The sequence below is a fragment of the Palaemon carinicauda genome, chromosome 42 (assembly GCF_036898095.1).
Source record: "Palaemon carinicauda isolate YSFRI2023 chromosome 42, ASM3689809v2, whole genome shotgun sequence".
NCBI classification, from domain to species: Eukaryota; Metazoa; Arthropoda; class Malacostraca; order Decapoda; family Palaemonidae; genus Palaemon; species Palaemon carinicauda.
Window position 1 is genome coordinate 61,381,751 of NC_090766.1, and position 25,542 is coordinate 61,407,292.

Genomic DNA, 25,542 nt, shown 5'->3' on the forward strand with positions numbered 1-25,542 from the left:
GTATTTAAGTCATACTTTAGAATCTGTTCTAGCCTTTTACGGGAAAGTCCTTGCAGACTGCGCAGCACATTATCTCCAAAAATGTTTCAACTTACAGAGAATACTTTTTTTATGTGGATATTACTTTGTTTTCATAAGTATGCATTCATTTTCTTTTTAAATTTACCGTTTTATTCTGATAGAAAAATTTTATGAATTGTCTCAAATTTAATAAGATTTTTTTAAAGGCTTTTTTCTTCTGCTAGAGAATTTTCTTTAGAATATTCTATTGTACTCAGTTGGGCTGGAAATTCAATAGTAAGTTTAAATTTCTGTAGTTACATTGATCTCCTTTCATTTATTCTACTATATATGACTACTGTATTGCTTGGAGTATGCTGATGCATGGCTTGTAGTGGGTCTGGAAAATTATATACTGCAATAAATTTCCGTTTGCAGGTTACTAGAAAATTTCCTTCTCCATGTGAATTAAATTATTAAAGTTTTCAGTTTAGGATAGTGATACCTGTAGTTGCTGAAATATCTCTTTCCTTATATTTATTGGGTATTCAAATAATTTAGAAAAAGGATAAGCATAGGAATGTTTGGTTAGAGGTATCATGAATGTGGAATGAGTTTTTTAAAGAGAAAAATGTAATATGATAGGGAGTACAAAGTTAATTTGATGCAGATTAAATTATTTAAATTGTGTATGATATGTTTCATCAGTTTATAAAAACAATTACTCTATAGTAAAAATGGAAGACATTAGTCACAAGGAATATGTTCCCTGGCCGGGAGTACATCAAAATATTCTGTACAGTCATAACTTTCCTATAAAGGAGTTTAGCCCATTGTCATCAGTGGGGTCATTACAGAACAGCCATCAAAGTATGAATCTTCTTACTCGGATTTACATAGCTAATCTATTCTGGTCAACTATCTTATTTTCAGCTTGCTTACTTTCTCTTCCATGACTGATCTTTGATTGAATGCTATTGCCCGGCATTTAATGATTTTATGAAATTTTGAACGTGAAGGAATGCTGGGATGGTCACCATGCTCCCACAGATTTTGAATCATATATGATGAAGAGAAGTGAAAGTCTCTTGCCAATTAGTTTTGATTTTAATCTTAGTAGCAACACTAAAGGCTCTAGAAGCATTGCATAAACCTGACATAAGCCTTAGGGTTCACCTTTATCAAAGAGGTAGGCATGGGAAACACCTTGATAAAATCTAATAATTTTCATCTTGTGGACATCATTCCATTTCCCTTAACTTTAATGACTTGTGGATTAACGTAGATACCAATAAATTCCCTTCTTATTAATCAAAGATAATCCAAATCAAATGCCACAGAGATTTTTGGAGCTATACAAGAAAAACATTCTGGTAAAGTTAACCCCTGATCTATTTTAACTCCCTTTTGGAAGTGAAAATTGTCATGTTTTCTAATTATGCAAATTAAGCTCAAAAGTAATTCATCTAGGACTGACAAATTATTGACTACAGAAATGGTAGGAAGTAATAGGTCTGTCAGACAAAAGAAAAAAGATGAATGCTTCAAATAAAAATTTAAATTGACAATGCAACCTTTCTAATCACTAGGCACGACATCATGAACAGTGCACAAGGGCTGGTGAAGCTACAAAGAGTCAGAGAACCAATTGACAAAACAACAGCTCTTGATTCTCTTCAAAAAGATGCATCTCTCAAGATATTGAAATTTATAATGTACAATGCCAAAAATGAAAATTTAGAGACCTTGCTAATATTGGCAAAATAGAGTTCAAAGGGCAATATATACCCCTAATTACCAAATACTTGGGAAAAATGTGAAATTACAGACCATTTATTCAAACTTTTCTTCAGTAAAAACACTATAACAAGCATGGTCTCGTCAATGAAAAAAATGTTAAGATTGATCAAAGATGTGCATTCGGCAAATAGTGACCACACGTATATATAGAATTGTGGCACACCAAAATGTGTCATCTGTTCAATATTCCTGTGCTGTCCAAATATTTATCCATCATGAATTATAAATATTGCAATATTCAAGCTACTAAACATGAATAGTATGATGCTTTATTTGAAATACTGTGACTTGTGAAAAATTTAATATATCTTGCTATTGTACCACTAATTGTTTTTGTGTTAATAGGGTGTCTTTTGTAATCAAGCTTTTGTTTAGACCTGTTGTAATTCATTAGTAGTTTGGACCAGTTATAATCCATTAGTAGTAGACATTAAAAACTGTAAGAAGATTGTAATTAAAACTGTAATAGACCATGAAAGTTATATGTTTTATTTATATGGGCAATGAAATGCATTATAATTTTTGTCGGCGCTTTTGCTTACGGTTCATATCATAGGTCAGGAGAAGAGAGAGAGAAGGGTGGGGGAGTAGGTGCTGTAGGTAGTTTTGTGTAGTGGTTTTATGTTGATGGAAAATTTGGACAGTAGTATCACCTTTTTTTCCAGTTTGATTAAATTAAGGGCTCTTAACCTAGTTTTTAAATGTCTGCCTTATAGAAAGAAGTTCAATGATACTGAATAGATAACCTCCTTTATTGTAGTAATCAAATCAACAAAATTGCAAGATTAGAGTAGGGGGTTCATCTTGTACCAATGTATGTTAATTTAGATTACAGCATACCAGAAGGGATGCAGCAGAGCATGAACTTGCTTTTATACAGGCAACATTGGTTCAAGTGGAGCCTTATTGTGTTTTGAAAACAACAAAAATGTGCTGTGTATTTGTAGCTTTTCACTTTTTTCTCTTTGTATTTCTACTGCATTTGTTTTGTGAAGGTAGAATATATTTATGGTATGTGAATGATGTGATCATCAGTATATGCGATAGTAAACTAGAATAGAGAAACCTTCCTAAATCAAAATAGGTACAATAGTAAATGTAGCATGTGGGTGTCCTCCTCCAAAATAGAATTTCCAAATCTGAATAAGCCCCAAGTCCCGTCTCCAGGTTTTATAGTGCTCTATGTTCTTTTATTGCATAGTTCATGTTTCCTGAACACTCGCGATATTTTCCATTACTTTTATATGTTGTAGAACTCATCAAATAAATGAAAATAGCTTGGTACGTTTCAATTCCAGGTGCAAGATTAGGAACGGCTTATCCACCCACATATCGCCAACACATGGAAACGTAAGTTATCTTTACCTTTTATAATTTTTTAATTTTTAATACTTCTATTTCATCATATAAAGTATGCAAATTCGCATTTTCAGTAAAATTGTTTAAATGTCAAAAGCACCGCTATTAACTTTTCACCGATGAGTGTTTTTTTTTTATTGTGTGTGTAGAAAAGTGTGTTGTAATAGTGAGTGTTTTTTTTAAGTACCCAGTACTATAAAGCTTTTAAAAAGGTTTGATACATTTAGTATTGTTCATTAAACTATGAGCTATTTATGTCTTTGTTTACCACCATTTATGTGGTTTCAGTGACTTAGACATGCTTATATCAGAATAAAGTAAAAATGGAAAGATTCATTAATCTAACCCCAGTATGCGATACTAAATGATTTTGTTCCCTCATTATGCCCACTAGTCTGTGCAAGAGACAATCTCTGGAGTACCTCTACTCATCTATGTAAGTGTAGTTAGTCACTCTTGCATGAGATGATGCATAAACCTTGGCCAAGCAGCTCCTGTTACCAGGTTTTACAGTTTTAGACTAAAGAATGCAGCATATGCTTGTATCATTACAAGATGTGGTTTCAGACATCTTATTATATAGATTATTAGTAAATATGAAGCATTTCATATGTCTTGAAGAGAGTGGTGAATGTCTGAAAGTGAATGAAAAATATTTGTTATGCAAATGCTTGGCAAATGTATAAATTGTGGAGACCATATTATGTTTTGAATAAAGATATATGATATCTTGAATGTTTAAAAATATAGAGATGCTTTGAACTCAAAAATTCCTGAAATGTCTTCCTTTGAGTGCTGAAAAAATTATAAATAATTTTTTAAGGGCTTAAGCATGTTGGCTTTTGATTAGCTTCCTTTGAAGGATTGAAGGAAGCTTGTGCACTGGTTTTATCATGCACACTCTGAAAGACCAGGGTTGCAAAAATATTGCCTGCATGATAAAATTCCTTCCCTATGCATTGAAAACAAACATAAAAATCTACAGTTAAGCCAAAATTATAAAATATATAAAGCAAAATTGTTATGCACTGTAAGAAAAAACCTACAGTATTATTTTCCATGAATATAATTTTTTATTTATTTTGGACTACAATAAAGAAACTGTTCAACTAGTCCACCGAATCTTTGTGTATACAGTTCCATAAGGAACTTATCATCATGAAGAAAATAATTATTTGGTGGAAAGTGACTTATTACTTTAGCAGTCAGTTTTAGCCACTGGTGTATAGTTAAATTGAAACAATTACTCTTAAGAAATTGCTTCACTACATTCCATCTTTTATATACAGCCTAAATAATTGGTCTTCAAATGATCCCTGCAGTCTTTCGTCTAACAGATTAAAAAAAGTGTGATAGCATTTAGCCCTTATGTCACTGGATCCTCATGTCAGCAACAGTTATACCACAGGTTAAGTGACTCATATTTTGTATATCTCTAGATTTATTAACAGCTGAGGATAAGTCCTACCAGTCTTTCATTATTGCAGTATTAACTTAAGATCATTATCCTTATCTAATTTGTGGTAGGAAGGACTAGAATTACCATTATTAAGGGAGGATTCACTACACTTCTGAATCCTAACAAAGGAAGCAAGTGATGTCCAAAGCTTGTGAAGTTCATTACTATTGAAAGATTGCTCAACTGTATATTGTGCAAAGGTGGAGGCGTACAATTATTGTCATCATTGTCCACACGATAATAAACTAGCCTGGTCTTCCATGGTTTTCCCTTGAACTAACAGCAAGTTTTGTTTGTGCTTAAAACTGTTAACTTCATCAGTAACTATTGAAAACATACTTTCAATGAGTGGAACATGCTCTTCACAACGATTATTTAATTCACAGTATTTCCCCCGACACAGTTCACAAAGGGAGTACAGATCAGGATCTCCCAGAAACAATTCATCTGTACATTCCATGTAGTATTGGTAAAAAAGCCAAGGGAAGCTATCTCAAATTCTTGATATGTAATATAAAAACAATCTGGAGAACGTGTGATCACAGCTGATACAACGGAGAAAACTGAAGTCAAGTTCTGGCATGGCAGTTCTGGGGTTCTTACTACCTACCACTAGAAGATTCCATTCCTTTGTTAAGGACATGTATTTATTGAGGGGAAAAAGAATGAAAAAAAAATTATGGGTTCAGTGTCAATTAAATAGAACTTTTGACTTTCTATATAAACCCATCACTAAACTTAACAAATAACACCTCAGCCTCATTAAACTTTCTACTATCATGCTGGTCAATAAAATGCGAGGCAGTCGCCTGTTGCAAACCTGAGGATCTAGGTTGCATAAATGTTGTGCTACTATCTCTTTTATTCTGTCTGTTAGACTAAATTTTAGTTTGTGATGTTTCATTTCTCTTTCTTGAATTCAAGCCAGTTTTCTTCGCATTTTTTTTTTTAAAGTTGGTTAATCAAAAGATAGTATTAATTACAGTCACCTTGCAATTTTACCTTAAATGAGGTCTGTAAATTCTTTAGCACTTACAGCTGAAGTTCAAAATTTTCACTGGAATTATTAGCTTTGGTCTTGGCTTTAATACAGTATTTCATTTCTGATTTTTTTAAGTGTTATTGAAAGGACAAACTTTGATATGCAATAAAAAGGAAAAGCTTTGAAAGTACTTATATAAAGTCTTTTGCATTTATTGCTCCCAACCTATATAAAACCATCTTTCTTTTTTTAATTAACTCATTGAAAAAGTTTTGCAAATTTGTTCAGGGTGTTCATCTAAAAGTTCAAAAATTCAATGAAATACTCTGTCCTAAACAAATAATGATATCCAAGTGAAGTGCAATAGCATGTTAATCATTAGTGTGTTGTGTGTTTGCAAAAGAATGAATGATAGCATGAAAGAGAAATAAATGCAAACCACCTTCCCTGTGTCATTTATAAAAGTGCATGAAACCAATGGTATAGAGCAGAGAAGGCTCTTCAAAGCCTCATTATCCTGTAGATAGAAGACAATTGGTTATTCACTTATATTAGTTGAAGAATGTCGAGTAAAAATTGTAGCTGTAGGACTGCCAAGAATGGTGAGATTTATTAGGTCTGATAGCCTTTAAAATAATTGGGTAAATTATACCCGAGTATTGTAATAAAATTATTGTATTCTTGTGTATGCCAACCCTTAATGGTTAAAACTTACTTAAATAATTTTTCATTAAATAAAAACCTTTACAAAATATGAAATTTCTGTTATGAAATCCATTTTAATGTAAAGAATCATGTATTTTGGTTGATGATAATATATAACAGTGTAAAGTCTATTATGTTGATTTTTCAATTCTTTAAAAGTAAAGATAGGCATTCCTTTGTTTTGTACAGTGCTAAAGTTGATATGCTCTGATACTGTAGTCAGCTATGAGAGTGATTATGAGCTTTCATCACTTACTGTTAGTGTTTTAATTTCTTTGAAACCTCACAGATAATTTTCAAAGAAACAGTTTCTTTGTATTCACAAGGTTCCAAGTGCTGTGTCTTTTGACCATGAATCTTATTATTGTAGTTGCCTTTGTGCATCCTTTTAAGATAAGTCTTCCATATCTTGAATGCTTTACAACAAACCTTATAGTTAGTCTGGAGAATGCTTACTGGTAAGCCATAGATTATGTAAATACTTGTAGATGGTACAGTACAATAAACACTCGATTGAATTCAGGGCGAGTTGGAAATATGTCTACTGTTGACTTCTATGATGTTATCAAACTCCTTGTAACAAATAAAGGGATTTCTGTACAGGAATTCAATCAGTGGATCACAGTCATCATCAAGTCTTCTGGCTCCTACTGGTTCTTCACCTCCCTCCTCTACTTCTAATGGAACTGCCAGTTCTCCACCAAGGTATATGGAATTTTTATCTTGTGATGCATGACTATACAGTAGTTGAATTTACTATTTGTAAAGGTATATTTTACGCTTCACTAACATATTGAGTTGACTATTGCATAATTTTCTGTGTTTAGCATGCATAGTTGTTGTAAAAGTGAACTCTTCAAATCTGCCAAGGTATTTTAACTATGCATAGTGTTTCTGTATATTGTACTGGTATATATTATAACACAGTATGTCTAAAGTATCTAGACTTCGGTACTATAAGTATAAGGTACGATTTTTAATAATTAGGTGAAATTTTATTGATAAATTTCAAGCAGAAGCTGCCAACTTTTGTTTGAAATGATAGTATGTTAAAATATAAGTTAAGGTAAAAGCATTTATGAGCAAGTTAGACGTCAAAAATTTTACTTGAAGTTTTGCTCACTTTCTTAGTTTGTCGTCTGTGTTAATTTTATTTCTAAACGTATGTTGAAACACTTAATGGAATTTTAAACATTTTAAACTTAAGAATAGATACATTCCTACTGAAAGACCAACTGGAATGAAATACTTTTATTAGACATAATGAAATCATTTCTATAAATCTCACCTGAGGTTCATATCGCTTCATTCTTGAAGCTAGTTACATATCGAAGTCTAACCTAAAACTATAAAATCTAACATTTCTTTCATTGAAATAGCTTTATCCTTTTAGTGGAGTACCGAGTTCATATGGCAGTGTATGGCAATAAAATTTTGTTCCGTAACTGGAATACAAACCATGCTATTTATTAGGGGTATTACTTTCGGCATAGCTGAAATGACGAGCCATTAAAGTTTAGCGTGGGTTAACTACCCACACGGCTAGTTAGCGGGGGGTAGGGGAGGGTAGCTTGCTACCGCTCGCCCTCACACACCTGTGATTTAATTCACTTTACTTTTGGCTTGGATGGAGAGCGGTTGTGTCCGCTCTTCCTCCTTGCCTCTTCTGGACTGCCATTAATTAATTTACTTTTTCTTATATATATATATATATATATATATATATATATATATATATATATATATATATATATATATATATATATATATATAGATAGATAGATAGATAGATAGATAGATAGATACAGTAGGGTCCCGAATTATGCAAGAATTTGGTCGATCAATGACCTCGTATAAATGGAAAATCGCATATTACGAAACACACAACTAACAGAAATAATTCCATTAGGGCCATGGCAACCAGCAACTTGCCTATTCAAACGTGTTTACTACCCATTTCCAATACTTTCTATGTACTATACTATATTTTATTATAATATCAAATTGTTCTTGTAAACAAATCAAACATTTAATATACTTTAAAGTTCTAATAACTTGAAAAAAAGGTTAAAATTACAACCAGGATGGGTGTAAACACCGTATATTTCCCGTTATAACACGACCCAAAATACAGACAAATTTTAATGTTTGTCATATTTATTGTATAAGACAACTGGTGAATAGCATACCTTTCACTCTATAGACTAGCTTTTGTTGTATCATTGAAAATCCAGAATTATCAAAATAAAAGCGATTTTATATCATGCGTTTCCTAAACACGCCAAAAAGCACGATAAAAAACGACAACCAATGTTTTGTTTACGTTTTTCTCTTATCATAACGAAGAAACAGACGCAGTTACACATCTGTGTATAGGTTAGTTTTTGCATTGACAGCAATCTTACCAAGTATTGATTATATGTTGATTTTATAATTACCAATGTTCTACTTAATTTTTCTTAGAACTTCCAAATAAATGAAATGAATGCCATTTATATAATGTTTTTCTTTATGACGCCGCCTGAAACGGAAACCTTCCATTCGTTTACTGTACGCTCTATCTTTGATCATAATAAACAAACAAAGGCATTAAACACGCATGATCAAAGTGATAAACAATGATATTAAAAGCTTTTAGTAAAAATGTTATTACAAATATTCACCGTATCTATATAATTTCCTACAAACGTAGAAAAGTAGGAAAACTTTTTTTTTTTTCTTTTGCGTGTAATGAACAGTAACAAAGTGCCGCTAATGACAGAATGATAATTTACGATAATTCTAAACTTACGAAAGATAATTGTCCTTTCCATATCCAAAATACTTTTCCTAACTTCAGTTACAAGTCAACTTATACCCACCTCAATTATGGAACCGTCAGAAAAAAACTAAAAGAAGAAGAAAGTACTAGGCCGGGTTTTAAAGTCGTCGAACAGTCAAGTTATTGCTATAACGTTCGATGTGACAGAGATGGTGCGAGTTTGGAGAAAGTAACTAAAATTTAATCATGATTGCTTCCAATATAATTAATACTTTGTGAAGCCACAAAGATTTCCTTTGTTACACACACAGAGAGAGAGAGAGAGAGAGAGAGAGAGAGAGAGAGAGAGAGAGAGAGAGAGAGAGAGAGAGAGAGAGAGAGAGAGAGAGAGTGCGTGTTTTAAAAGTACAGTACTTAACAAAAATATAATAGATTAAAAGACATTGGTGCTTATGTAATATTAACTAACTGTATAGATGGTTTGAATAAGTTAAGAAATGGTATAAACAATACTTTGTTGCTGTATTCTTACGCGCATATTGAGAGCAGCAGCTAGACATCAGCTGATGTGATCACAGCCAGAAGTAAAACAAAAATAAGTCAGCAATACTCAATTTTTAAAACACACCCGAAATTAAGAAAAAATGCACATGTTTTCTTAAACCGCGATTAATTATTTAAGGAGTAGCAATTTTCTAGAATAAAATTATGTTTCCTAAAAAATTGTGGTTTGCTGACGAAATCGGATACCGTATTTTAAGGTATGATTGAAATGGATGTAAACACGGTATATTTTTTTCGTTTCGTATTTAATTGACACTAAGAAAACCGATTTTGGTTTCTTCATCTATTTGTAAGTATTGTATAAGACAGAGAGAGAGAGAGAGAGAGAGAGAGAGAGAGAGAGAGAGAGAGAGAGAGAGAGAGAGAGAGAGAATGAATCAACTGTTGTAATCGAATGCCGTGTTTAGAGAGAGAGAGAGAGAGAGAGAGAGAGAGAGAGAGACAGACAGACAGAGAGATATTTTTATAATTGTACTTTGTACTCTACAAAACCAATCTTTGCAAATCAAATGTAAACTGTTTAAAATATGACAAAATATTGCCGACTCGTTCCCGAAGTTTAGGCTATTCACTGCCGATAAACAATCCCAATCTACTCGTGAAAACCTTGAACGCCCGAAGGGAAAAATAAAGCTTTTATATATACTGTACTAAACAAATAATGCTTTAATATACCATCATTAACACTACCATTAAAATTATCGAAAGGTTGGAGAAAGATGAAGACTGCCGAGAACGTAACCACAATTCTGTTTACATTTTGTTAGCCGGACTCGCACAGTTAACAGTTGATTTCTTTGTTGATGTGGAATTTTATCCTTAAATAGTCTATTTATAATGAAATTATGTTAATAAGATGTAATGTTAATATTGTTTTGTAACATTTATTATAAATCACCGTATTTAGGGCTACCAATATACTTAAAAAGATGATAAATTTGATACATATTGTAGTGCTTGACTAGCAGACTTTGAACAGCTTCGCAGATGCAGAAAATTTATTTTTGAAAAGTAGCAATCGCATAAAAGGGGAATCGTATAATTCGAACACGTATAATTCGGGACCCTACTGTATGTGTGTGTATATATATATATATATATATATATATATATATATATATATATATATATATATATATATATATATATATATATATATATATATATATATATATATATATATATATATATATATATGTATGTTGTAAGTTTCCTTTTCAGCATTTTTGCTGTGCATGCGATACATATACAACAGGTTCTTATGACACTTATGCAAGGCCAGGACACTTCCACTTTGTGGGGAACGACCTTTCCCCCTCTGGTCCATCGGTCTTCCCGTCGGTATATAACCGTTGACTTGGCCGCCACAGGGAAATCATCATCGTCTGGACCCTCCTCATTCAACTGTTGTCTTCGCCTTTTCCCTTTTCCTACGGGAAACATGGATTACTGAGCGAAGGGAGTGTGGCCTCTCAGACATTGACTACGGTCTTTCTCTTCTCAAGGTCGTTAACCTTTCAACAAGAGTGTACTAACGGGAAGAGCACCTTTTCCGTTCTCGGGTTAGGTTGCGCGTTCGATTGTTTGTCTCGATTATTTTAGTGAAATTATAATTGTTTGTAATTTTAACTTTTCAGCTTCTCGTGCCGTGGGGAACACTTCTCTTCGGAGGATCAGTAGTTCTCACTATTAGTGAATATTCTGAGCTAATTTAAATAATTGTAATTCTTGTTTTCATTAGTTACTCCACTCCCCCTTCTTCCGTGGATGTCGACTGGGGAAGGGAGGGCACAATACTTATTTTATGTTGTTCCCTCGGTGGTCTCTTCGGAGTTACCCTAGGGAATTTTCTGTTACATAATTTATTTTATTTTTCCTCAGTTAACTATGTAGTTTTCTTTGTTCGACTAAGAGTGCCGACGAAGCAGAGCTGTTGTGTTCATGCCTGGGGAATCTGCTGTCACTGCTGTCCCTTAGAAGTACACCCGTGACAACATGATCAGCACTTCAGATCATCTTAGAACGCTACCAGGCGGTTTGACTCCAGGGGTTGGACAACTTTCTCTTTCGAGGGAAAGTTTCCTCCCCAGGTGTAAGGTTGTTTCTCCCTTCCGAAGGAGAACTTCCCACATCTTAATCACTTCATTGACTCAGACTGCTATTGCTGCCTTTGCCTAGACTACTTTCCCCCCTTGCTGAGTCTCTCTTCCTTCAGGGGCGGAGCATAGTCTTAGGCAAGTGTCTCCTGCGAAGTGATCACCTCTCTCGTTCGCGAGAGGGTCCACTCATAGAGACTCCTCTTTGGAGGATCGCTACTGCTGAAGGTTAGCTTGCTGATCCACCTGTCTTCATGAGCGTCATCCCTTCTCTCAGAAGTACGCCCGTGGCAACACCTGATCAGCACTTCATCTTCGAGGAAAGGTTGTTTCCCCCTTCCGAGGGAGAACTGCCTGCATCTTAATCACTTCAGACTCTGACTGCTGTTGCTGTCTTCACCTAGACTACACTCCCCCCTTGCTGAATCTCTCTTCCTTCAGGGGCAGAGCATAGTCTTAGGCAAGTCTCTCCTGCGAAGTGATCACCTCTCTTGTTCACGAGAGAGGCCACTCATAGAGACTCCTCTTCGGAGGAACACTACTGATGAAGGGCTTCTGATCCACCGGCCCTCATGGGCGTCATCATCCTGCCAGCTGACCTGCCGACCTACCAGCGCAACCTTGCACTGCAGTTTAGTCCCCGGACTTCGGTCCTGGACTCTTCTGTGGATTGTTCCTGCACCTGCGCGCCAGTACTTTCCTAAGCGCCCGCGCTCTCATGCGCACCATTACTTCTGCGCCTGCGCCAGCACCTGCAGTCTTTCGTGCGCGCCAGCAGTCTTCCGCTCGCGCGCCAGCAGCCTTCCGCATGCGCCAGCAGCCTTCCACGTGCACCAGCAGCTTTCCGCGTGCGCCAGCCAGCAGTCTTTTGCGGGCCTGCCAGCAGTCTTTCGCGCGTGCGCCAACAGTCTTCCGCCCGCACGCCAGCCCTCTTACGTGCACCACACAATCGCGTGCCCGTGCACCCACCCTTGCGCAACCAGTCACGCGCTTCTGCACATTCTAGGGAGATTGCACAAAACCCTACACAGTGCCTTACTGTGCGCCAGTGCTCACCTATGCTCTCAGATCTAGTACCCTTCTCCTCACTTGCACTCTCAGATCCAGCTCTCGCCAATGCGCCAAGTCTTCAAAAAGAGCCAGCGCTTGCCTGTTCGCTAGCGCTCTTCTGCGCTCTCAGGCCAGCGCTCTCCTGCGCAGTTGCTGTTTCAGATCCAATGCGCCAGCTCTTGCCAAAAAGCGAGCGCTCACCTGCGCTTGCCTGTTCTCCAGTGCTCTTCTGCGCATTCACCGAAAACTGCGCTTCAGCAGAAACTGAGCACCAGCATCATCCTGTGTGCCATTGCTCCAGTACTCTCCTGCACACTCGCGCAAAAGGCAAAAAGAATAAAACCTTTTGGACAGGTTACCATTGCCCCATTCTTCTCCCCGCAAACGCATAACATGGCCGCCGGGAAAAGAGGAAAGAGGCTTCACAGAAGGATTGAAGATCCCGAAGATGCCATCTTCCAAGGGGAATCAAAACGGGGAATCCTTGGTCCCTGTCTTTTCTGAAGTTTTTTGTCATTACCACTGTCAGCAAACAAGAAAGCATCAACAGACTGATCGCTAGATCACCGTTTGCTGATGGCTAGTTCACTGTTTGCTCGCCAATTGCTAGCTCAGCTCTCCAGTCATCAGCTTGCTGATCACTAGATCACCGATGGGCTGCTCATTTTTTTTTCATCATATCACTCGGCTTGCTGATCTCTGACCAACCAGGAGGGACCATAGTCAGCTTGCTGATCTCTAGCCACCGATCACCGGTCCGCGGTCGATCGCTGATCATCAGTGACTTACCATCACCAACTGACATTAAGTCATTCTGCTGTCTCTCAGGGCTCTCAAAGCAGATTACCAACAAATTTATTGCCAACCTACCTTGGCTGACTGACCAGACAACCTTCATCTGCCTGTCAGTTACCATCTTCGGCTCACAGACCGCCGATTCACCGATCATTGACAATTCGCCAGCAGTTCGTGACTCGGACTTTCTAGTCAACCTCTGCCCGTGGTTCCCTAGATCAGAAGGTATACAACACACTTCTCGCTACTGGCTGTTCGCCATCACACCAATCCACTAAAGTGATCGGCAAACGATCGACAACCCTCATCAGCGGCTTGTCGACAGGGGACTTCTGCGAGCACTCTCCAACTGCACAATAACCACGATACCCAACCGTAAACCATTGATTAACATTCGCCAGACTGATTCTATTCTAAGGAATAGCATCAATCCCATCAGGGCGCATGGTAGGGTTAAGCGTTGCCTTCCTTCTATCAGTTAAAGGAATTCTCTCTTAGGGAAGAATCCTTACATAGGGTATCGTGTCCGATCCTTTACGCCACGAGTTAAGACCCCAGCGTCAGCAATCTCCCATTTGAAAGGATCCGCAAGGAGCTGTGCCTTTGGGTCGATGTCTACACCATGTTGGAGTTCGGACAAGGGCTAAGACCTCGGGTCTTCATTTGCACACTGGACCTAAAGGACACATACCTCCAGGCCCAAACCATCCATCTAGGAGGGTTTGAAGATTCAGTCTAGACAAACAAGAAACAACAGTTCAGGGCACTGTGCTTCAGTCTCTCTACTATACCCATCCTGGTCTCACAGGATCGTCTTCTGTCTCCTCCGTTTCGGGACGACTAACTGACCTTAGCAGACTCGGTGGCAACCTTGCAGTAGCACCGGAATGTCGGAAGTCTTTTTTACCAAGATCCAGTGATCAAGTTAAACCTGTGGAAGTCTTCCCTACTTCCCTCTCAGAAGACTGGTGTATCTGGGAATGATTTTAGACACCAATCTCCACAAAACACTCAAAACGAGAACTCCCAGCCCAGAGTGACTTGAGTGACTTGAATCAGGCCCTCGATCCCCCAGACATTCTGACCACCATGGGACCAGAAGTTTGGACGAACCTTAAGGGATGGGTGTCAGTTGAGAATCTATGGAGTGGTATAATCTTCTCATCCTTCCCCACCCCTCGGACTTGATGCTGTGCTTAGAACACATCAAAAGAAGAGAGGAGGGACCATAGTGCTGCACCACATGACCTCAGCCCTCTGGACAGAGTCTGAAAGTACCTTCACTTAAATATTTTAAGAGATGAAGGCCAACTTTCCCCTCCTCCAGCAGCCTCATCGGTTCCTAACGGGTCACTAAGTGATGTGATGGGCGACAATACCATACGCCACAGAGGCTCACATCAACAAGTAAGAAGGAACTTGCTTGCACCCTCTTCCCTAGCAGTATAAACACGAAGATGGGCCAAAGGCCGTTCGGTGCCACTATCACCCCGCTTCATTCCAGACTAGAGGAATGTACTCGCCGACAATCTGTGCACAGCATCTCAGATAAGGTATACTGAATGGTCTTTGGATCACCTTGTAGCCGACAAAGTCCCGACTTTACGGGGTCCTCCAACTAGGGATCTGTTCGCAATGCCCCTGAAGCTCAGGCTGCCGTTGCTCCCCAGCCCTAGACTCCAAGGCTTTCTGGCAAGAAACGGGAAAACAACGGTGGGTGAAACAATTACGTTTAGGTCTCTTCCGTTTTGTCTGGAGAAAGGCACTCAAGAAGGCTAGAACATCGGTCAGCCTCTCAAGGACTCTCAGCTCCACTTTGGCATTACGCAGAACGGTTTCCTAACCTCCTGCAGCTCCTGATAGTCTCTCCAAGAGAACCCTCTCCACATCACAGACAACCACACTTCGACACCTACCACAAGCTATAGCTTTGCTAAGATTGTACGCCTGGATACTCAGTACCTCCTCTCTCACAGAGGCTTTTTGCAATAAGTTGCAAAAAGATTGTCTAGATATCTGAGGAATTCCTCAGCATTAGTCTACCAGGCAGTATAACGTCTCCTGTGGTTGGTGTCATGGGAAAGTGTGTCTCTCCACTCGACACCTCTATTCCAGTAATAGCGGAATCCTCGAATATATGAAAGAGGAAAAGACCCCCTTTTCAGTTTCAACAGGTAAAGACGATCACTCAACCTTGAGCCTTCGCTTTCAAACTGAAAGGAAGGGACATCCTCTCATCGCTAGACCTTTCTTAACTTATACGGACTTAAAACTTGCCTTTCCCCAGTCGGAATTGAGACCTTCCTCTCAGAACATGGTTCAAATTCTCCAGTCTCTAAAGAGACCTCCTTATGTTCCACTTCACCTGGCAACAAATTTTCACCTGATTTAAGAAGACAATGTTCCTATACGCTCTGAGAGCAGCCATATGAGTCAAGGAACTTCATGGTCTCTCGTTCAACATCGCCCATTAATGAGAAGGGTGAAAGGCAACGTTCAGTTTTGTCCCTGAGTACGTCGCCAGACACAGTCTTCAGAGGTGATGGATCTTACGCAAGTCTCCACTCGGTAACGGACGATCCAGATCATCTGTTACCGTACCCAGGGTAAGGTATAAGACCCTTTCCCTGTGCTAACGAATAAGGCTGGCACATGAGGACGAACTGCAGCTGTTCTTTTAAGATATAGCCTCAAACTCCTTACTGGGCATAGTAGGAGATGGTCTGGGTCATCTGTTACAGAATGGAGACTAGAAATCCGGAAGGAGTCGAATCGAGGATCCGCTACTCCAGGATTCTGAGTCTTAGCAATGAACTCAGGGACGAATCTGAACGTTACCTCCCTCCATCCCCTTGAATGGGCGATGTCATACGAGAGACCATGAAGTTCGCTAACACGTTTGGCCGAAGCCAAAGCTAGTAGGAACACTGTCTTCCAGGTTAGGTGGCGATCTGAAGTCTGGCGTAATGGTTCATAGGGAGGTCTCTTAAGAGACCTGAGAACTCGAACCACGTTCCATGGAGGAGGTCTCATTTCCGACTGAGGGCAGGTAAGTTCATAACTTTGTATGAGTAGGGAAAGTTCCAGCGAAGAAGAAATGTCCACTCCTTTCAGCCTGAAGGCTAGACTTAAGGTTGAGTGATGGCCTTTCACTGCCGAGACTGAAAGGCGCATTTCTTCCCGCAAATACACGAGGAACTCCGTTATTGTTGGAATAGTGGCATCGAGTGGAGAGATACCCCTTCCACGACACCAACCACAGAAGACTTTCCACTTTGCCTGGTAGACAGCTGCGGATGACTTTCGCAGATGTCCAGACATCCTGACTGCAAATCGTTGTGAAAATCCTCTCTCAGCGAGGAGATGCTGGATAGTCTCCAGGCGTGAAGTCGTAGCAAAGCTACGGCTTTGTGGAAGATGTTGGCATGTGGTTGTTTAAGTAGATTGTGCTGTGGAGTGAGCTCTCTCAGTAGCTCTGTTAGGAGTTGCAGAAGGTCCAGAAACCATTCCGCGTGATGCCATAGCGGAGTTATGAGGGTCATCGAAAGATTGACCGATGTTCCGGTCTTGTTGAGCACCCTCCTCATCAGACAGAACGGGGGAAAGGCGTAAACGTCGATGTTGTCCCACCGTTGTTGGAAGGCATCTTGCCAGAGAGCCTTGGGGTCTGGGATTGGGGAGCAGTACAGCGGAAGTTTGAAGTTCAGAGCTGTTGCGAACAGATCCACAGTCGGAGAACCCCACAAAGTCAGGACTTTGTTGGCTACTAGATGATCCAAACACCACTCAGTACTCACTATCTGACACGCTCTGCTCAGATTGTCGGCGAGCACATTCCTCTTACCTGGAATGAAACGAGCCGATAGCGGAATCGAGTGGACTAAAGCCCATCTCAGCATCTCTACTGCAAGATGGGATAGCTGCTTTGAAAAGGTACCTCCTTGTTTGTTGATGTAAGCCACTACTGTGGTGTTGTCGCTCATCACCACCACAGAGTGACCCGCCAGGTACTATTGGACCTGTTGAAGGGCCAGAAAGACAGCCTTCATCTCTAGAAGATTTATATGGAGGCACTTTTCTGATTCTGACCACAGGCCTGAGGTTGTGTGGTGCAGTACGTGGGCCCCCCCACCCTTTCTTTGAGGCGTCCGAAAGCAGCATCAAATCGGGGGGGAGAGAACGAGAAGATCCACTCCTCTTCGTAGGTTCTCGTCTGTCACCCACCACTGGAGGTCCGTCCGTTCCGCAGGTCCCATAGGGATCATGATGTCCGGGGAATCGTAACCTTGGTTCCACCGGGACTTGAGCCGCCACTGGAGGGATCTCATCCTGAGGCGACCGTTGGGAACTAGGCGAGCTAAAGAAGAAAGGTGACCGAGGAGACGTAACCATGATTGGGCTGGAAGTTCTTCTCGTCTGAGAAAAGGGCTTGCGACCTTCCTCAGCCTTGCTATCCTGTCGTCTGATGGGAAGGCTTTGTGGAGATTGGTGTCTATAACCATGCCTAGATATACCAGTCTTTGAGTGGGAAGCAGAGAGGACTTCTCGAGATTTACCATGATCCCCAGATCCTGGCAAAGTCCCAGAAGTTTGTCCTGGTGTTGAAAAAGGAATGACACCGAGTCTGCTAGGATCAGCCAGTCGTCCAGATAACGGAGGAGACGGATGCCGATCCTGTGTGCCCACGAAGATATTAGGGTGAACATTCTGGTGAAAGCCTGCGGTACTGTGGAGAGACCGAAACACAGCACCTTGAACTGGTACTCCTTGTTGTCTAGGCTGAATCTTAAGTACTTCCTTGAAGACGGATGGACTGGGATCTGGAAGTACGCGTCCTTCAGATCCACTGTACAGTCTTGCGGTCTCACTGCTAGTCTGACCGTGTCTGCGGTCTCCATGCTGAACGGAGTTTGTTTGACAAACTTGTTCAGAGCCGAGAGGTCGATGACTGGTCTCCAGCCTCCAGACGCCTTCTTTACAAGAAAGAGTAGACTGAAGAAGCCTGTGGACCTGTCGAGGACCTCTTGGAGAGCGCCCTTCTTCAACAGGGTCTAGACTTCTGCCCGAAGGGCTTGCCCCTTTGCTGATCCCATGGCAAGGGAGCTCAATGACACTGGATTCGTCGTCAGGGGAGGTAGAGATGTTGTGAACGGGACGCGATATCCCTGACTGATTACGGAAATCGTCGAGGAATTGGCCCCGAGTTGCTGCCACCTGTCTGCGCAACTTTGTAGGCATCCCCCCACTGGTGGACATGCAGGGGGACTGCCAATCCTAGCGTTTGCGGCCTCGGCTGCTCCGTCTAGGATTCTTACCTCCTCTGGCTCCTCTGGAGGGCTTTTTGCCTTTCCTGTCCTTGACAGGAAAGGGCTTAGACACCACTGTCTTCGCTGCTGCCGTCGGTTTTGTGGTCTTGATCGGATGGGACTGCTGGGGTGCTGGAGGCTTATCGGGCTTGGATGTCAAAGCCCTATGCAGGAGGGAGTCTTGGTGGGACTTTCTCCACCTCTCAGCGGCCTGTTCCACATCCTTAGGCTCAAATAAATTCGTTCCTCCTAAGGAAGAATGCCTGAGCCTATTTATCTCGGTGCTAGGGACCTTCTGATGGAACCTCTCAGCCACCGCATCTCGACGTTTCTGGATGGTGTTTGCCCACAAGTTCGAGACTTGGTGAGCCAGAAACTCGATCGTGCGAGTGCCTGAGAGGAGGGACGTCTCCATAGCTTTCCTGGTACGTTCTTTGGAGAAGTCCTCAGAGCGTATCAGGATACCTAAGGTCCCTAACCAGATATCCAGCCACGAAGTGGCTTGCATAGCACACTTCGCAACCTTCTCCTAGTTAAGGATCTTGGTTGCTGAGAATGAGACTCCCCTGGTAAACTCATCCAACGAATGGTGGAGAAGAAGAGCTAAACAAGGATCCTCCAAGATCTCGAAGTACCTCTTTTGCTGTACGCGAGGAGGTGGGAGAAGCTTGTTGCCGGCACTGGAACGGTTGGAGGAGGACAACTCGAGAGATCTGAACAGCGATCTTGTCCTTGGTACTCTTAACCCCCTGAGACCAAGGCAGAGCCGCACTGGCCTTAGAGGGTTTTTGAGTGCCAAATACGCGGTCCAAGACCGTGTCTTTGCCCTCTAGAGGGGCGATCTCTGGGTCGGCAAACCCATTGAGAGCCCTCTTAAGAGTCAGCACCTGCCAAAATGCATGCTCTGACTCTTGTAGTTCTCCTCCGGATGTTGGACTTGCAGCGAAGTCTCCTGTCCCCAAAGGCTCTTCTTGGGAAGATTCGCGGACATTCTCCGAGTGGCTAGCTGGCTCCGTCCTAAGTCTTGTCGAGGATTTTGGTACCGTCTTCGAGTCCTTCGACTCCCTCCTGGGAGGGATGTAGAACTTTATGTTAGAAGGTGGTAAGTTCTTTTCAGTCCCCTACCCGGGAAGACTTTTCAACGCGAGGTGGGCTTTCCCTCATTGGTGCGATGGGGGAACATCTCACCTCACTGACTCCCCTGATGACAGGAGTCCTCGTCCGACAGGGAAGGAGAAAAAGTCTGGGGGGGGGTGAAAGAACCTGCCTCGAAGGCCTGCGAGGAGTCAACTTAGCTCTCGGAGAAGTCACTGCGTCCGAAACTCCTCTTTTTATCTTCAGAGGGGTAGAGACAGCCAAGGATCTGTGCCCCAACTCAGAGAGAGAACAGGCTTGAAATCCTGCATAACTGCTCTGATTAACGGGCCGAACCATGGCTGTTGACTGACAGCAGCGCTGTCAGACACTCCCTCTGGAGGGACAGGGATCGACGGATCCCTGGGAGGAGTTTCCATAGGAGGGGTTCGCCTGAAAAGAAGAAGAGGAGATCCTGGACCTTTCTGGATACTTCCCTTCCGCCGCAGTGCGTGCTGTTATGCGTTTGCGGGGAGGGGAATGCGGCGATGGAGACCTTGCCGTGCGTTGTTCAACAGCCTCGCGCGCGGGAGGGTATTGACGCTCGCGCGGGGGCGCGTAATGGTGCTCGCGCGGGGGCGCGTAATGGTGCTCACGCGATGGAGAATACCAGGGGGCGCGTAATGGTGCTCACGCGATGGAGATTACCAGGGGTCGCGCGCGCGGGTGATTGCGATGGCGCGCAGGAGAGTGATGGTGCGTAGGAGCGCGCGCGGGAGACTGTGGGTACACAGGAGGGCGCGCAGGAGATTGATTGCGCGCGCGGGCGAATGTTCGCGCACGCAAGATCAGGTCGTTGAACACGCAGGCGTGCGGGCGACAGTTCGCGCGCCCTAGTAGATGTCGTAGGGCGCGCGCGCGCAGCTGGAGCCTGTGCGTGTGGGCGCGCATCAGTATGGTGGCGCGCAACTGTAGGAGAGAATGGGCGCGCAGGGCGCGAGCGCGAGAGGGTGACTGCGCGTGAACGCGCGATGGCAAGCGCTGGCGCCTAGGAGTCTTTGACTTCCCAACAGCGCCCAGATCCGAAGATCGTGGGCGTGCAGGAGAGATCGCTGTGCGTGGGCGTGGGTGCTGGCGCGTGGAAGAGCGCTGGCACGCAGGAGGTTGATGGCGTGCAGTGGCGCTGACTCGCAGGTGAGCGCTGGCGCGGTACCTCAGGCAAAGCCTGGCGCGCAGGAGAACGTTGGCGCGCATGTCCATCATGGCGCGTAAGGGACACATGCGCGCGATGGCGCATACACCCTTGATGCCCTGTAACAGGATTCGATGCCGGACGAGCATGTGAATCAGGTTTCGTAGGCGCGTAGCGCGCATCAGCTCTCAGGAACGGTGACGACAGGTCAGCAGGTCTGTCTGGTGGAAGGTCGACGTGTCCTTTGCAAGGACGACCTTCCACCGAAGGGGATCGCGAACGATCCGCTGAGAGGTCCAGGACAATAGCAGGAACAGTTGGTGAACGCTGACGAGGCTCCTCTGCGGCGGACTGCAACGGAGATAGTGAACCAAAGAGGCGCCTCCTCACCGCAGATGCAGGAAGGCCCCTCTGGTGAAGAGGAAGGCGAGCCTTGCGACGGATGCGCCCTCTGGGGGCTGTTGGATCAGCAAGCTGACCTTCTGCAGTCCTCCGAAGGGGTCTCTGTAAGTGAACTCCCCCGCTTCCCCTGAGGGGGAGAAACACCAGCAGGAGAGACTGTTGGACTTAGTTTCTCCCTCGTTGGTTGAGCAGGAACGGGAGAAACTAAGCCTTCAGCTACTGCGGGATGTGAAGAAGCAGTGATATTAGGAGATACTGCATTGGATACCTCTGTCACCATAACATCGACAATTGACAGAGGATCAACCTCTGCCAAAGTCGGCGATTGCTTGACAGCAGCACCCAATCGGATGTAGTCAAGTAATGCTTCCTTGGAGGGCAAACCCTCAAGCCCCAAGGAAGACCAAAGCTGAAAAAGATTGGTTAATGACACATCCTCCCCCGGGGGGGAGAGGTAGAGCTGCCTCGCTAGGGGAGGCAACGCCATCTCTCGAACCCCGAGTTTGGAAAACGGAACCATGGTCTACGCTACGCTACCACTCGACGACCTCTCGAAAGAGACCGCTCGAGTGGGAGCTTCGGAAGAGGTTTGGGCAACGGAAGAAGAGTCCTTGGGTTTTTCTCCTTTCAAAGAAACCTTGGAAGGAGAAAGATCCCGCTTGGACTTCTTACATTGCCGAGAAAACCTCTCCCACTGGGAGGTAGACCACTCCCTACACTCGCCACCATTGTTATTACTTTCACACCTTTGACCTCTACAGTAAGGGTAAAGGGTGTGAGGGTCTGTTTTGACCGCCGACATGAATGTTCCGCAGGGGAGGTCGGGTAATCCAAGGACAGGTGCACATAATCGCAGAGGCCAACTTCACACACAAACCTGTCAAAGAAAAAGCAAAAAAGCATTAATAGTTGCCAAGAGAGAGGTGAGGATGAGAGAGGACACGTCCGTCTACCATCCGAGCCGAGAGCAAAGCGAGCTCAAGCACAGGTGTGTGTGTGTGTGTGTGTGTGTGTGTGGGGGGGGGGGGTTAGCAAGCTACCCTCCCCTACCCCCGCTAACTAGTGGTGTGGGTAGTAAACCCTCGTTAAATTTTAATGGCTCCTTTCAGCTACGCCGAAAGTAATACCCCTATTAAATACCGTGGTTTGTATGTCAGTTACGGAACAACTGTGAATTTATTTGTTACTCTTTAATCATATTGGATAGATCTACCCTGTTAAGTGATTAAAACTGAAAGATATCCAATGTATGCCTATTACTTGCAATTTTTTTCAGTGTTTTGGAGAGCTGCAAATAAATTATTTTGAAAAGAACAAATAAAATAAAAATATTCATGCACCAATGTTTATGATCAGCCGTATACTCATTAAAAGTACATGTATGATTAATAGTGGTACTTTATAAAATTGAAACAGAAAAGAACTAACATGAGTCAATTTAAGCAGCCCTTTGCACACTTGAAATAAATTCATTTAATGAAAGCACTTATTGACAGTGCTTTATATAAAAAACCTGCTAATGGATAAAAAAAATTATCCCATCTTTTAATGCATAATGCTGAACAAAATAGATAATTTGTCTCTTGTAAACTGTATGCATAAATTACATGCCCATTTAAGTGTTGATGAAAAATTTATTAATTTCCTCGTTATCAATTGTTTCAGGGCACGTGTGAAAAAAATAGATAATTTAAAGACTTCATAAATACAAAATGTGTATACAGTATGTATATATAGTACTGTACATAGCTACAAATAGTGTGTTTGCAAACTACTTCTATTTTGGGAGTGATTTAGAATACAGGTAGATGTATATTTAGTACAAGAAGTAGGCAGCATGCATTATACAGTAAAATTAAATTATTTTAATTTAATATACAGCAAAAAGAAACAAGTTTAAATACAGTGTGAATTACTATTGTAACAGTTTTTCTACTTTAGCAGGAGGGTGAGGACGTTATATGCATGCGTTGGCGAGAACGAGTCAGAGCTTTCTTTTGAGCCCAATCAAATATTAAGCAATGGTAAGTCCAGGAACTACTTTTTTTTCATAATCAATATAAAATTATTTTTATATTTCTATGAACCTCCCGTGAAGTTTGCATTGTTTCTTCTCAGAAGCTTGATTTAATTGACTTTTGCCTGTAAATGTTGAAGAATTAAACATTTTCCCATTTTCTTTCCCTTCAATAAACACATACCATTAGTAAAGAACATTGTACCAGCAAGAGGTAACTGATGCCCGTGTCTCTTTTTCTTCTCAGTTTCTTCAGTTGTACTGTACTGATCAGACCTCCAGATTTGTTGCACATCAATTATTTCTCTGGTTTTCTCAGCAGTTGCTGCATGGTGTGTGTATGTAAATTGTTCCTGGAGGTTCATTATCTGTATTCCTTTGGTGTATCATGTCAGGGGTAATACAGTACTATGATTTAAATAACTGTTGTGAAAAGTGGCTACTGCTCAGCCTTTTCTTAAAAATAAGTTGTTCCAACACGGAAACTTACCTCGAACTACTTTCTTAAGAGTTACCTGGAATCTCCTCTCATTCGACCAGAGTTTTGTGTAGTTTACCCTACTTCCGTTTTCTGTGAGGTCTAACCTCAGGTGGTAGGATACGTGCCCTGAGGCTAGGCCCGTGTCAGGCAGCCTGCTAGCTTAGGTCTCTGTCCTCGGTAAGTTCTCTGGTCGCGTCGCGATATCATCTCGACGCTCTCCTTATCTCAGTGCGACTCTTTATGTCCCCGACTCCTTTGTGTCCCGCGTGACTCCCATGTGATATTCCTGTGCTTTCCCTTTGTGTTCCCACGTTCTCACGTGTTAACCTTGTCCTTTTTATCCTTTTCTGCAGCATTCCTTGTGCTCGTCGTGCAGGGACAGAGCGTGTTCCCGTCAGACATGTGTCCGGAGTGCGATTCGTGGAGTGAGGTGCAGTGGGTACGCTTCGGTACCAAGAAGAGGAAGTCTTCCAAGAGGTCGCCCAAGAAGGCTAGCACCTCTTCGCCCTTGACGTCTCCAGGAGGAACGTCGGTTAGAGTTTCCCTACCACCTTCCCCTACCCAAAGTAGGGGACGAGGTAAGTCCGTTGCGGGGAAGAAGCCAGAGGCTCTTCCCCAAGAGTCTGTTCTTCATGATAGTGGGGTAGCAGTTTCTTTCCAGGCAAGTGGTGGGCCTGAAGGTGAGGTTAGTGGGGGTCCTAGAGACGATGCCCTGGTGCTTGCGGGTCACGTCTCGTCTAATGATCCCCATGTGGAGTAAAAATGTCCCTGTCTCTTCGCCCGCATCATGGGCATGTTTTTCAGGTACCTCCGCAGCTGAAGGCTCCCCAGAGAAGGAAGACTCACCGTCGGCGGGTCCAGGAGAAGGCGTTCTTATTCCAGGTCCTGTTCCAGGTCGCGACATGGAAGGAGGCCATCAAGGTCCCCGAGGAAGAAACTCAGGAGCAGCAGCTCACCTGAGGAGCAATGGGTCCTTGTTCCCCGCAGTAAGCTCACGGACTGTACTACTCTTCCGGGCACCGCAGGTTGGCGTAACAGAGACAGTCCTCCTAGAAGGGCCTCTGCCAGCCACAGATTGACCCTCAGAAGGACCCAAGGTCCTCGTCGGACAGGCATAAGACCGCGAAACAGACGACAACCCGACCAGTGGAGGGAGTCGCCTTTTCGGACGGGCAGCCTCAGTCGATTCAGCTCATGCGAGCGATCGACAGGGACAGCTTCCTCCGTCGGGCAAGCCCACGGAAGCCTCGTCCCCCTCGAAGAAAGACAAATGGAGGATGGAAGCTCTCGCCTCCACGGCAGTGCCCATCCTCAGACCACATCCTAGTGCGGAGGCACCCGTCGGTACAGCTCATCAACCTCGGACGGAGGACGAGGACGGCGACACGGAGGGCGTGCCAACGGAGGACTCCGCTTATAGGACGGAGGCCCTCGCCGCCACGGCAATGCCCGTCCTAACGGAGGACTCTGCCTATATGACGGAGGCCCTCACCACCATG

General features: G+C 42.8%; 1 protein-coding gene across 14 annotated transcripts in view; it reads left to right on the plus strand.

Annotated features, from left to right (window-relative positions):
* Graf (GTPase regulator associated with FAK) overlaps positions 1-25,542 on the plus strand; it is a 279,938-nt gene that overhangs the window by 248,807 nt on the left and 5,589 nt on the right. For 5 of the 14 annotated variants that reach the window (XM_068365407.1, XM_068365409.1, XM_068365411.1 and 2 more), the window contains 4 exons: positions 3,099-3,150; positions 3,554-3,595; positions 6,909-7,010; positions 23,487-23,569. In XM_068365407.1, the coding sequence (XP_068221508.1) occupies positions 3,099-3,150; positions 3,554-3,595; positions 6,909-7,010; positions 23,487-23,569 (279 nt within the window). Of the gene's footprint in view, positions 1-1,589; positions 2,288-3,077; positions 3,151-3,553; positions 3,596-6,908; positions 7,011-23,486; positions 23,570-25,542 lie in introns of those variants that run through there. The other 9 variants (XM_068365408.1, XM_068365421.1, XM_068365412.1 and 6 more) reach the window with 7 other exon arrangements.